The following is a 15,014-nucleotide window of genomic DNA, read 5'->3' as shown; positions in this document are numbered from 1 at the left end:
CTATTTTAAATTCCATCTGATGCCTTCTCTGTATAATATATACATTAGGAACCAATGATGATAGAGGAATAAAACTTTACACAAATATGGTATTTGAAAAATATGTAAATGACGGATAATGAAATCTCGATTATCACTTTATTGTGCGAGAGTATAAAATGTTCGGGGATACCCGAACTTAGCCCTTCCTTACTTGTTTTCATCTAGAAATCTAATAAGCTGCAATTTATGTTGGTAACACTGTTCCATATAAAAATGGTCAAGTTTACAACATTTGGTTTTATGCTTTAATTATCTCTTGAATCATACTTTGCATTGCAGATATAAATTGTGTCAAACATTTGGTTAGGTTTGAATACATACATAGGTTCAATGGTTCCATTTGGTTGGTTGTGTGTTGGCATTTGTGCAGTGTTGCTTTTCATCACATTTGCATAGCTCTCTTGTGTAGCATTATTTTTAATAAATAATGTTTTTGAAACATGGACCGGGATTTCAATATTTTTGCTAGGAGGAATATTTATCATTTGAATACGACGTGCTTGATAGCTCCCTTGTGTAGCATTATGTTTAATAAATAATGTTTTTGAAACATGGACCGGGATTTCAATATTTTGGCTAGGAGGAATATTTATCATTTGATTACGACGTGCTTGAATTCCGACAGACAATTTCGTTTTTAAGCCTTTATATACAGGACAACCCCTATAGCTTGCAGTGTGATTTCCCCCACAACAACTACATTTTTTATTTAAATCCTTTTTTTAAGAGTATATTTTGAAGTAGGATGTAGATCACCATACACCACGCAGACACTGCGTAGGGTGAAATATACTTTCGTGTGTCCATACTCTTTACAGTTTGGCCATTGTACTGGACCATTCCCTTAACGGTAACTCTACGATGGAGCAGATATTTTAAATTGTAAATCGGCTTTGCTGGTGAGTCTGCGAAGCACTCATTATTGTTTGTTTTTTGTTTCTATCTATTTATTTCGTGTAGTATTTGTTTATGTTTATTATTAATAACTAGTGTGCACTGATTTTTAATTGATTGTTCGTTTTTATTTTATTATTATTGATTGTTTACTGTATGTGAAATCTGAATACACGGAGAAAATTAAAAAACCACGTCCGTGCACCTTGCTTCCACCTCAAACCAAAAATCTAAAATGTGTTACGTACGCTGCCTTTTGTATTTCGGGATTCGAAAACAAAAATCTCTTTATAGTTTTTCTAAATACTCTCCCTTAAGATCTAAACAGTTTTGCATGCGCTTGAACCAATTGTGGAAGCACTTTTGTCACTCCGACTTAGGTATCTCCACAATATAACTTTTAAACTTATCAATGGACTATTCAGGTGTCGAAAAGTGTTGACCTCTTAGTTTACTTATTAAATTCAAATTATTCATCAAAATCCTAGCATAAAACACCTTTCTATGGTACCACAACCAGACCTTTTGCCTAGGCATATAAACGCACGTTTAGCATTTGCAGATAAATACAAAATTTGGCGAACCGTTGTGTTCAACGACGAAAAAAAGTTTAATCTCGATGGACCTGATGGTTATAAAAAATATTGGCATCATACACAAAATCTTCGACGCACATGCCTCCGTCGAGTACACGGCGGAGGTTCTGTAATGGTGTGGGCTGCTTTTTGTTATGAAGGAAAAACTCCCATATGCTATATATATTAACAAAAATGAATGCACACATGTATTTAGATTTGCTCGATAGTGAATTGGTTGAATTTACAGGCCAATTTTACGAGGATTGTGGATTTTTGGAGGATGTGGGATTTTGCTACCACAACACGCTTCCAATTGAAATAAACAATACTTCACACAGTTCCAAAATTACGCTTTATTGCTAACTTTAATTCAAATTACAGTTTGTTAATTATAGTTTTTGATTACAGTTTTAATTACAGTTCCAATAAGGGTTTTGATTACAGTTTTAATTATAGTTTGTATAAAATTGCAGCTCGCAATGACATTGAAAATGATTATATTAAAGTAACGTTTGGATTACACTTAACTTCACAAACTACCGAAAATATTAGATCAGAAATACCGAAGAAACACCTTCCGCCGATGACACCAGTTTAACGACTAACTTTAGCTTTTGTTCTCATTGTCTTTCCCACCTACCCGTCTTCGTTGGCGGAGTTGCCACCGATCTATATTCCCACATAAATATATAAACAAAAACCAAAACTTTGATAACTCTATTTATTTACAAATTTAATGGCTTTGAAGTCGTGCACATATAATTTCTTTACTCAGGTATACATACAGTGAATCAAAAACAAAAAAACGTGTACAGTAAAGAGTAAAGTCTTCGGCATTAAATATCTCTTAAACCATTATATTATTTTACCTGCAATAAAAAGAAAACTAATAATTTTATTGGTATTACTAGCTGACTCCGCAGGAGTTGTCCTGCGTGAAATTATGTGTTTTGAAATGAAAAGAAAGTTGAATTTAGTTGTGTTAAAAATCGATTTTTCTAAATTTTTTTTCAATGTAACGCGGCTTGATAAACAATATTTTTTGGTTTCTGTAAATGTACAGAGAAGATGGTTTCCAACTCGTGAATGGTTTTCCAACTCGTGAACACGCCACGTATAACTGGCCGTGTGAAAAACATGACATTTCCAGATTTATGCCACACACTTCAAGCGACTATCGTTGTGTCCTATTGATTGTCTTTGCAAATGCAATTTTCACTGGAAACTGAATACGTTTGAACTAAAATGGCAAATCGTCAAAAGAATTCGTAGAATTCCAATCAGTAGGGTTCCATTACAAAATTTCGGTGCATGAAGATTGCGAAACATAATAATGATAGATCCAACTTTGAGACGTAAATAATGCGGCGGCATACCAAGCCTCTCAAAAGATTTTAGAAATTCCACTCGATAATTAACGGCTTCGTATTTTTGGCAGCTAAAATTTCGCGTGCACACAAGCAATCGCAGTTACGATAGTTTGGCCAATGTTGGCATAAACATTCGGGATGAGTTCATATTTCGTTGAAGTGAATTGACAAAAGGCAGGTGGAATTAATATCAAACCACTGGAAGTATCAACCGGAATTTGCCAATTTCCAATTCCTATCGAATATTATGTAAAATGTCTTCGCCAATGCAATTTTTGTTCGTATCCCATAATTGACACGGATTTGAAGGCTAATATATCGAAATGATCTTCACAAAAAGTGTGCGAACTTCAGTGGCATGCGAAGTAGCTATCAAATCGTCCATCGTTTGATTCCATTGATTATCATATTCGAGCAATTGTAATTGCTGGCATGCTTCTCAAAAAGTTGCAAACACCGTACCATTCACAGTACGCATTGACTCAAATGAAATTGAACCACGTGCATTTGTCAATAGCTACCGAAGGTAGAAGCAATAGTCGTTTTTCGGGTGGATTGTGGAAATTCGTCCTAAGGCATTAATTGAGAACACTCCTGGATGTCTATCTACTGGTTGGCCTTGCTTTCTGCGTAACTATTTCTTCGACGATGCATTCCATGTATAATATCAGAGTATTTTCGAATAGAGCAATGTTCTCGCAAACGGATCACTGACGCAGGTTGAGGAAAAACTCGTCAAGGTCAATGTTGTTGCTGGCGATGTTTCCACTGGCTGTAATTTATTCCTGAGGTTGAAATACACTCTTTGGCCATTCACCAAATGAACTGCGAGTCGCACAACAGTCGGAAAATGTTCATACATTCAAAAAGTAAATATCCTATAAAGCGCTTTATTGCAGTTTCTCTGCCATCGACCCATTTGATACTTGCTGATCTTATCTCGTTCAAGGAAAATAACCGCCATGTTGCTTTCACCTTACTGCAATATCCAACATTGACATGAGTTGTGAATGTGAATTAGACAACAGTGGCGAATATGGTACGATCCATGTGTTGTCGACTTCGATATTCACTCATCTGAGTTGAATGCTAAATGTTTTGTCATTGTCGTCTGGTGAACTACGCCGATAGAGTGGATATCCATCATTTCCAATTTACGTTTCTGAAACAAAAGCACGTGGATAGTGTTTTGTGCATTTATTGTCAAACATACAAACCGAAGTGGGATTTTGGTGTCCACAAAGTCCATGAACCATATTGGTATTCGTATAATACTGGATCTTTCTCTGCATCAGGAATTTCCACAGAAATGATTTCATCAATTTGATCTGGTGTAACCACCATCCCCCATCCAAAGAAGAATGTGCGCGTGCGGCAAACCTCTTGTTTGAAACTCAACAGAGTACATCCAGCATCTAACATCTATATTCAACACGTTGCTTCAAGATAAAGTCCATGAAACATCGCAGCTGTTGTTTGAAAAGTCATGCTGTGACATCGTGACGATCGCTAACTGAATGACCGCGATTCATAATTCCGCACGTATGTCATCCTAGGAGTACTCGTTCATGTGCCTGGGGCTGCCAATGTATGTAGATGGGAAAAAGAACGCCGACCGATATTAACGCGACCTCTTCGTGGCTTCGTAACAAATTTCAATCTGTAATTGATCACTTTGTGTGAAGCACTCATAAAGTTTGCACTGAATAATTTTCAGTAGTTTTTCTTTTGAATAGCCGGAATAAAAAAGCTAGCGACCGAAATTGAACGATTCAAATAATTTACAAATCAAAATGTTGAAAAACAAAACAAATAAAAAAGAAATGTATGGGAAAAGTTACTTTTTGGAATTGTTCGATTTTCCGACTTTTCCTCATGAAAAGTAAACGGTTTTTTTTTATTTCTAAACCTTCCCCTATCCACAACGAATAAGCTCTGAATATTGCATCAATATTGGTGCAGCCGTTCTCGAGCCTTAGCGTTACTAACAAACAAATATTCAAGAAAAGGGCTGTTTTTAGGGTTTTCCGGCAATTATTCGAATTTTTCTCACCGTAAAAACCATCTTTGAACTTCAACAAACATTTAAAAAAAGAATTGGCCAAATCGGTCCAGGCGTTGTTGAGTTATGCGCTTAGTAACACTCGCAAGATGTGTTCATTTTTATATTATATAGATAGAAGATTTAATGGTTAATGTGCTTTTGATAAAAATTTATATTAGTAACAAAAACTTCAAAAAAACGAACCAACTCGCTATATGAAAGCCCAAAAAAACTTGAGATTTGCTAAGTTGGAAAGAGGTTAAATGAGCACCGATGACAAAGAAGGCAGTGGACGCCATAAAGCCTCTTTAGCTCTGTGCAATGTGGGTGCCGCGCAAGTTCATAATCCAACCGAAGCAACGAATTACTGATTCTGAGGAGTGTTTGAGTGCTCTTTAATCGTAATAAATCCGAGTTTTTGCGTCGGTGTGTAACAATAGATGCTCTGTGCAATGCTTCGAAAATATTTCCATTTATCTCAAATTATAATAGACCATTTTTCAACACTGCACTTATTCCGCTATTTTTTTTATATTCGATGTCACGTTTAGTTTATTATGAATGTATTTGCGTCCTTTGCCCATAATCTAAATCAGTGTTTCCCAAAGTGGGCGATAACGCCCCCTTGTGGACGTTGCAGGTATCACGGGGGGCGGTATGAGACCCAAAAAGAAAATGGGGGCGTTTTGTAGAGGCCTGGGGGGTTATTCGCAATTTTATTAACTAGGAGGCCTCTTAGACAACGACTACATGAGCTCTCGACTCTCAACAACAACTTATGAACATCAACTAATATGAATTAAAAAAACTATTTTCGGCGGCTGCTAAGCAAGATGACGACGGACTTCGAGCTTCGTACAATATCTCTTTGTTAATTGCTCAAAAAGGCAAACCACATAACATCGCAGAAGAGTTAATATTGCCAGCAATAAATGAAGTAATAACTACCGTGCTTCATAAACCGGCCGCAGATATTATCCGAAAAATTCCTTTGAGTAATAATTCTGTGTTAAGACGAATTGATGAAATGGCTGAAAACATTGAAGAATCATTGTGCGATCACCTGAGGTCAAGTCAATTTTCAATTCAGCTGGATGAGTCCACTTTACCAACTAATGAAGCATTGTTGTTTTCTTACGTGAGTTTTATTAAAGATGAGAAAATATGTGAAGAACTATTGTTTGATAGAAATTTAAAGACCGATACAAAAGGCGAAACCATATTCAATATATTGGAAAAGTTTTGCGATGAGAAAGAGATTCCTTTGAAAAATATTATTTCAGTTGCTACGGATGGCGCTCCGGCTATGACAAGGTGCCATAAAGGCTTCTTAGCGTACTTAAAAAATAAAATTCCAGAGGTCCTTGGTATACATTGCGTTATTCATAGACAACATTTAGTTGCTAGAAACTTAAGTGAAAAACTATTTCAATCACTGCAATATGTCATCAAAGCAGTCAATAAAATCCGCAACAGCTCTTCGAATGATAGATTATTTCATCAGCTTTGTGTTACTAATGACGAGGATTTCAATCGTTTGTTGTTTCATACTGAAGTTCGTTGGCTATCAAGAGGCAATTGTCTGACTCGATTCTACAACCTGTTTGACTCTGTTATAGAGTTCTTGGAAACTAAAGATACAGAATTTCAAGACAAGCTCCTAACATCAAAGAATGATATAGGTTACATGACAGACCTGTATAAATTGTTCAACGACATGAATCTCCAACTTCAAGGCGATAAACTAAATTTAATTAAAACAAAAAACGTCGTTGCTGCTTTCGCAGCCAAACTGCTTCTACACAAAAAGAATCTGAGCAGAAGTGAGTTTCACAATTTTCCGAATTTATCAATATCATGCAGTAACGGCGAATTGTTTGCCTACTGCTAACATTTGGAACACCGCCCCATTGACTTTACCGAACGATACCAGGACATTTTGAACTTGGAAATACCAGACTGGGTGTTGGATCCATTTTCAAATGTCAGCACAGCAATGTCACCTCAGCTGGAGAAGAACTTATAGAGTGGACAACAAACGAGGAAATAAAAATCAAGTTCAAAGATGGTTACCAAGAATTTTGGCAACAAAAACCCGATCCCGCAATTGTACCCTGGATTGTGGTCAATCGTTCAACTATTCTTGATAGCATTTCCATCGCCATATTTGTGTGAACGTGGACTTAGTGCTGTGACAACACTGCTTACTAAAAAGAGAAATCGTTTGCTTGTTACCGAACGTGGCGACAATTCTTGAGTAAATTGGAACGTGATATTAACAAACGTATTAAACAGCATCAGATTCATTCTTCACATTAATTTTTATATAAGGATCGATTATTTTAGTTTTGTTTTTAATAAAATATTCTCTGTTTTAATACTATAAAGTTGTGTTTCAATAATCATTCTTATTGGCAGGTGGAGCCCGTAAGAGTTAACTTGAGACTTAAGCGCCGTTGTATGTTACCTACTGCGCTTAGGTTTCAAGTTGCTGGTTATAGTAAAAGTTTCGTTTAGAATTCTCGGTTAATATACATAAGTATATGTATATAGGTCACAATAATTAATTTGAAGTTATAGTGGTTTTTAAATAGGTGAAAAAATGGGGGCGCTAAAAAATATTTATTCTCAAAGTGGGCGGTAGATCAAACAAGTTTGGGAACCACTGATCTAAATGAACGAAACTAAACGAAAATGTTAATGCCATTTAGTGTTGTGATATTAAAAATATCTGACTGATTCGTCCTAAAAACAACGCAATTTGTTGCAACAATCAGTATAAGCCATATACTAAGTATACATTCATAAGAAAATTAGCTCCTCCATTAGCTCTGTGTTGTTATTTTTTTTTTGTTGAACACATGCTTATGGTTTGAAATATAATTTCGGTATTTATGAATTGTATTGACTTCTAACATAGAGAGATAAAAAGTATCCTATGTTCGTTCGTTCTAAGCTACCTCCCCACCAATTTTTAGCCAAATAGCATTAGCCGTTTTTATGTTATAAATAGCGTAACTAACAAATATTTTTCCTTTATACATAGATTACTAGCAGCCCTTCGGGCATTAAACAATCATTTCAAAAGTTATAATTATGTACACACTCTTCCACAGATACTTCCTCGTTTTTGAGTGGGGCAATAAAAATTAGTTAAATGAAAGAAATTCAAACATGAAAGTATATTTTTTGTATTATTACAACTTTTCTTTAATTTTTGTATAAAGGCCTTTACTATATAGTTTACTTTCTCTGCTCCTGAAAAATAATTTATTGTGTCAGATCTTCTCTGTAAACGATATTTGAAGTTAATTTATTTTGTAGCAGCAATATAAATTGTTTTTCATGACCTCCGACCCGCAATAGACCAAAATACAGTTGGCCATAAGTAAAATATTTTTTTGTAGGTCAATACCTACTAATTTGAAAGTTTGGCCTTGGGACTTGTTTGTAGTTAGAGCAATAGATTCCTCGGTATATGAGCAAGTTGACCAGCAACTGGGCCGGTATTAATGGTTGCCACAATTAAATTGTCCTTCAATTCATTAATAAGCAGCCTCGTCCCGTCGCACATGTTTGGAGGACTTAAATTCCTCAAAAGCATAATTGGAATTCCAATTTTTAAGGCCAACTGTGGTGGCAGTCCAGAAGGGTTTAATGAATTTACAAACTCTTGGGGATAATGAACTTTGTCTTCGTCACGGTGTTTTTGGATTTGTATTTTTTATTTCTTCGCGAACTTTTTGAATAATTACATCGTTTATTTCGTTGACACTTGGGTGACACTATTGCCCTTGAACACAATCAATGAAATCCCTTTTCGTGCAAATTCTCAATGTCAGGGTATTCTGCATCTATTAAAATTTCAAAATTATAGACTATTTGGCCTAGAGACAATTACAATTATTAATTATTAGACAATTACTGCTTAAATTTGGAGTTGGAAAAATTCTTTCCCCAAGTTTAAGCAGTTGCAGATGAGCTCTCATATTCGTCCTTAATTTTATATTTACAATCGAAGTCCTTAAGGGCGACGATATTAAGCATGCTTTGATGATAACTTTTCGCGTAACTCTGTTAATGACAGGGAGAGTCTGTCGGTAATCTCCAGCAAATACAAAAGTTATGCCGCCCATGAGAGCAAAGGAGTTTCTAAGCTCTTTTAATGTTCTGTCCACAGCCTCTATATGCGAGGGTCCTATTTTTGTGAATGGAACATATTGATTTTCGTTCGCGATTTATGGAGAACGGAAGTTTAAAAGATGAATGAGCAGTTTTTCCATCCTTTAGAGAGTTTGAGCAACTGCTTTTGCTATCTTTTCTGATTGTCTTATTTTAGAAAATATTACATTTGCAAGAAACGTCTTGCCAGTGCCCTGGCGCATTCAAAAAAACATGTTGTTTTTGTTTATATTCACGCTATAATTCGCCCTTATCAGTGTGTTGCAGCTTAGCTAAATGTTAAATAACATTCTCTGTCTAAATTTAACATTATCTGTTATAAGTAAGTAATGACTTATTTTGAATTTTCGCCACTCGTAAGTCGCTTAAAAATGAACATTTTCTGATTTTTTTTACAAACCATCCTCATTAGATTACCTTCAAAGTGGGTAAGGCCATTTTTCATTTCATGCAGCGGTTTAGCCAGCTACAGCGAACAGACAAAAACCCAACTTATTTATATATATAAGATAGGTGCCACTGCCCACCTTGGAGCCATGTGTAGAAGTTCACGAGAGTGAGGAAAGTTGTTTAGGGCGACATCCACTTAGGAGTGGCCAGAAACGATTCTGTTACATATGGCTGAATCCGCTCACGACTTTCGGCCTTACACCTACTATCCCCTGGGTAGCCAAAAAACATACGTTTGAAAGCGAGCTAAACTACCAATGAAAAGAAGGAAACAGCCTCGGATGAGAGACCCCCTTTTTCATGACGACCACTGCAAACGTATTAAGAATTACGATCTAAGGACATGCACCTGGAATTTCCAGTCTCTAATTCGGGAAAGTGACGCTACCCAGCTGGTTGATGTCCTCGTTACCGACTCCGTCGCTGAGTACTTGCATTCCCGACGGTGGATGAACGTCTAACCACAAAGTTCTTCAACATATCGTTCATATCGCTGATATGAACCCACGCCCCGACGGAAGATAAGGACGATGTTTTCTATTAGCGCTTGGAGCGCTCCTATGAGAGCTTCCCCTGCCACGATGTCGAAATCGTGCTTGGCGACTTTAACGCCAGGGTGAACAAAGAAGGTATCTTCGGCACAACGGTCGGTAAATTCTGCCTTCATGATGAAAGATTCACAAATGGGGTAAGGCTTATCGACTTCGCCGGGCCCGAAATATGGTTACCTGCAGTAGTACATTCCAGCAAACTAAAAATTCATCAGCCTATCTTTCGCTCAAGTTGTGAAAGATGGAACATACGTCTTCAGTGTTTTAGACGTGCGTGTTGCAGCAAAACGAAGGAGCAGACGTTCCATTGCCCGACCATGACGAAGTTCGTATAGCAATTACCCGTCTGAAGAACAACAAAGGAGAGTTCACTGATGGATTGCCGGCCGAACTATTTAAATATGGCGGCGAAGAACTGATAAGGAGCACTGCTTTGTAGAATAAGGCATGTCCCATGATTTGCATTTAAGTGTACTCTGTCCAATACACAAAAAGAAAGACCCACATTCTTCGCCAACTACCTTGAGATAATCGCATATAAGCTTCTATTGAGGGTATTGCGTATAAGATTAAGGCGCACCGTCAACAAACTGATTAGATATATCGGCCAACATGTTAGTTACTTTAGTGATTGCTTTTTTCTGTTGACATTGTATCTTTGCGTTTAAAATATATCGGGTGAAAACTTGCGCTAGTTTATTATATATTGGGATGCTGTCTTAGGTACCTTAATGAAAAGATAGTTTCTGAATCTTTTTCTCTTAATCAGTCTTACACGCAATCCATCGTAGACTGTTCCACGAAATTCGTGGAGTGGCATTCATTGAATTCACTCGGAACGTTAAATTTTGAACTTTATCGGAATTTTTATACGACAAGTTTTTGCAAGCGGAGAAATAGATGTAAAAAGGAAAATGTAAGTTTTTATTGAATTCAAACTATAACATATTTGTTACCAGTAAAATAATCTTTAATGCGATTTCTGCAGGTCTAAGGTAATTACCACCAAACAGCAATATGGACTAATGGTTGAGCTGTTACAGCAAAAGCCAGAAATGGCGGAGGGTTTTACAAAGTGCCCTAAAGAAGAAGCGGTAGCTTTTTGGAGTAATATGGCCCAGGAACTCAACAGTGTTGGTCCGGCTATCAAGGATATTTCCAGCTGGAAGAAAGTAATATAATAAGGTTGTAGTTTTATTGTTGCAAAAAAATAATTTAAAGCTTGGTTGACTTATTTTTTATTTGGTATGGCTTGACTGGAAGGCATACATAAAAAGAAAATTGGTCGAAAATAAAAAGGAGCAGTCAGCTTCTGATGGCGGCAGAAATAGGCAGCACCATTTCAACCAATTGGAGGAAGCGGAGCGGTAATTACACTAACGGCATTAGAGACAAGTACAAGTGGCATCGAAAATACAGTAAGCATGGGCTTACCAATGGCAGCCGACGTTGGCAATGATACAGAGGCCGACGTATCAATGCCATCAGTGACCTGCAGTCCAGCACTGCTAGATGTACTCCTAGGCCAGATACATCTACTGCCGAATTAATAAAAGAACAATTTTCAATTCAAAAATAATTTCAGATAAAAGTACTCGATAAATTGGACGATCTTTGGAAATGGAAATGCAAAACGATTTGAAAAAAGTGGAAGAAATTGGAAAGCACAACAAAGCTATGGAGAATTCGATAGCTGCTAAGAATTCCATAAAACAGCAAATGTTAGATGTAGAGGAAAAGAATTGCAAGCTATATCAAAAAATAATTAAGTAAATAAATACCTACTTAATTAAAAGTATAAATATTTTGTGTTAATATTTATTTAGGATGTTATATTCGTGTAAGTCTTGCACATACAGCTTCTCTGATTTGTGAAGCTGCATCATTATAAGTGGATGAAAAAAATTCATTATTTTCTGTAAAAATTTTTGGTTCTGAATTATTTTCTAAAATTTCATTATTTACGCGATAGTGAATGCAAACGTTGTGTAACGCTGCCGCAACATTAACGATTTGAGATGCCTTCCATGCCTCTTAGTCAAGCTCACGAGCACCCAGAAGACATATCAATTGATTTTCAAAAACACCTATTGTTTTTTCTACAATATTTCTCGCTTTTGCATGTATTTTAGTATATTTCTCTTCTGGGTTCTTAAGGGAGGGGTACGGAATGGTGTCATTAACCATGGATCTGTACAAATATAAAACGATTTTGATGTTTGAAAATTTGTAAGGCATTTTGGGAATTTTTATATATGTATGTGTAATAGCCAAAAACCAAGTGATTCGTTTACCATTCTCATAAAAATAACGAGCATTGCTGACATTCCATATGTGAGATTCGTGATTGCTACAAGGATACTGAGCATTCACATAACGTATTTTCATATTATTGTCACATATCTGCAAAACATTGATTAAGATGTTTGAGATGTGAATTTGTCACCAAACTTACAATCATGGCATTGATACTAAAGTATCCTTTGCGGTTATGATAGAGAAACTTATCTTTAGTCGGAGCAACGATTTTAATATGTGACCCGTCTACACACAAAATCGCGCTTGGAAATCAGTATTTCTGAAAGAAATCCCTTTTTGCTTCTCTTTTTTCATAATTACTTAACTCAAGGCTTAACCACTGAGGGCACAAATGGGACTGAAGCAATCCCAGTACATCTTTTATGATGCAACAAAATGTTGACTGAGCCATTGCAATATCGAAGTTTTTACCCACTCTATGCTGATAGCCTCCCTCAGCTAGAAAACCTAAAACCGAAGACAATCGATGAAGTAAAGAAATAGATAACGATCTTGAAGAACTTGCATTCCTCTCTACAACGTCGAGGACATACGTAAAGGCCGCCTTATTTAAGCGATAGTTTTTAATAAGCCTGTGTTAGAAAAATAATTTTAATAAATAAATGAATTTTTGTGGATTATTGAACTGTACATTGTTTCGTCCACATCGAAAGGGTTGCTCTTGTCCCTCAGTGATTTTCGGTGAATTTTTAGATCCCGCCGGCTTCCTTCACGTTCTTCCTTAAGCAACATAAATAAAAACGTTATCGGATCCATATTTTGTTCGTAAAATCAATTTGAATATGAACAATTTCAGTTTTATTGATCAAAATTTAAATTTTTTCTTCTACCCAGCTGATTTCGAAATGTCAAAATTCAAAATTAAGTCTGGTAAAAATAGTTTCGAATTCACATGGATTCAGTGATAGCAAATAATGCGTATTCGTAGCGGACATTCGTATTCGTAGCATCGCTACGATGGATTGCGTGTTAGGGCTTAATAATATGTAGTTAAGCCAAAAATAAACAAAACCGGGGCAATCGTTAGACCTAATATAGAATTTTGAAACTTTTGGCTGGCTTTGTACAGTATGTATAAGTCAATATGTAAGATATCTTAACAAAATTATCTCAACGTATAATATTGAACATGCTGTAGTTTAATTCCGGACATTTGTGGTATATGCTTACGAATTGTAAATAGGAGACCGTATAATACATTATAATGATCTGAGCAATGCCAAAGGTTATCAGACCCAACATTTCACTACCACCAATATACCCTATATACTGATTTCCGACCTTCCAGCTGTCTTTAAACCGTTTAGGTTGGTAAAATGTGTAACATTTTCATGAAATTATGTAGTCAAGTTTTATTTGATGTAGGCCTTATACTATGTTCGGACCGACATTGAAAACATTTTGAAAACACATTTGTATGTTGTGGAATTTAAGTCGTTCAGACCGACAAAGTGTGCTTTCGATGAGTTTTCACTGCCAACTATCAATAGCGGTATTCTCTTGCTCTTGCAAGATTGAACGATGACACAAAATGCTAAAATCTTATACCGAAATATGCAAGGCCAAGAGAGCACCCATTGCAGAATCTAGTGATATATGACGGCACGAAAATAAACATGGGTTTTGGTCTGACATATTTTACAGCCATTGCAATTAATTTTCTGCGTGTGTTTGTTGTTGTGCCGTTGCACCAAGAGGAAAATTCTGCAATTTCTGCACCGTACAAGGTTTTGCAAGAGCAAGAGAATCCCCCTAATATGAGAGTATCAAATGACAGCTGTATTTGTATATGGAATGTAAACAAATGTTAAGTGATAATTTAGGGCCGCCAAAATATGTCTTTAAAAAACATCGATTAAAGTTTTTCCCACGAAAACATGTTTTCGTTGTCGGTCCGAACATAGTATTAGTTTCATATCTCTAATATGTCGTTTTCCACATATACATACATACATATAACTCAATACATAGTGACGATACAGGTGCGATAACAAATTCCCAGAATCAACCAGACAGCTAAATTCATAGTTGACAGAATGTTCGAGTGGCGAAGTTTTACTAAAGACCTACTAAATATAAAAAAGCTGCTGGATTGTGCAGTAGACACAGTTTTAGTTACAATGCTGGCGTGTAAAGAGGAAATAAGGAATAAGTAAGAAGATGTAATCTCGAATATTGAGTAAGCGTTAATTTGTGTAAATTAGTAGTAAATAAGAGGAGATAAAGTAGCCATTAATCCTTTTAGTGCCGGGAGCCGATATATCGGCTCCAGCAGTACTTGCGAAGAGTGCCAGATATATCGGCACGCGCCTTGTAGCGGTTTACTATTCGCATTGCGGGAGATCTCTATCTCAAAATTTGTAATGTCAAAACTAGTATCACTGTTTAGTTCTGTACTTCATCCACAATACGCATCTTTTTGAATCATGGAAATATTGTTTCTCATTTGGTTTTTAGAAGCATTTTTCCGAACCCTTTTAAAACTGTGAAATTCGGTTTTTTCGCATAGGCACCTCTATTTCGCCCGGCACTAAAAGGGTTAAATTAGAACTCTAATTTCACAATAGAGTGATCGAACCCCAGA

General features: G+C 36.2%; 1 protein-coding gene across 12 annotated transcripts in view; it reads left to right on the top strand.

Moving 5' to 3' along the window:
* LOC126765673 (putative dual specificity tyrosine-phosphorylation-regulated kinase 3 homolog) overlaps positions 1 to 15,014 on the top strand; it is a 293,060-nt gene that overhangs the window by 31,336 nt on the left and 246,710 nt on the right. For 2 of the 12 annotated variants that reach the window (XM_050483310.1, XM_050483309.1), the window contains exon 1: positions 14,452 to 14,582. The exons of 7 other annotated variants lie outside the window; for them this stretch is intronic. In XM_050483310.1, the coding sequence (XP_050339267.1) occupies positions 14,467 to 14,582 (116 nt within the window). In that variant the 5' untranslated portion in view covers positions 14,452 to 14,466. Of the gene's footprint in view, positions 1 to 14,446; positions 14,610 to 15,014 lie in introns of those variants that run through there. 3 more of the 12 variants (XM_050483343.1, XM_050483316.1, XM_050483318.1) reach the window with 3 other exon arrangements.

This window comes from Bactrocera neohumeralis, unplaced genomic scaffold, assembly GCF_024586455.1.
Source record: "Bactrocera neohumeralis isolate Rockhampton unplaced genomic scaffold, APGP_CSIRO_Bneo_wtdbg2-racon-allhic-juicebox.fasta_v2 cluster11, whole genome shotgun sequence".
Classification (NCBI taxonomy): Eukaryota; Metazoa; Arthropoda; class Insecta; order Diptera; family Tephritidae; genus Bactrocera; species Bactrocera neohumeralis.
Note: the sequence above shows the minus strand (reverse complement) of the source record. Positions and strands in the feature narration are given on the sequence as shown.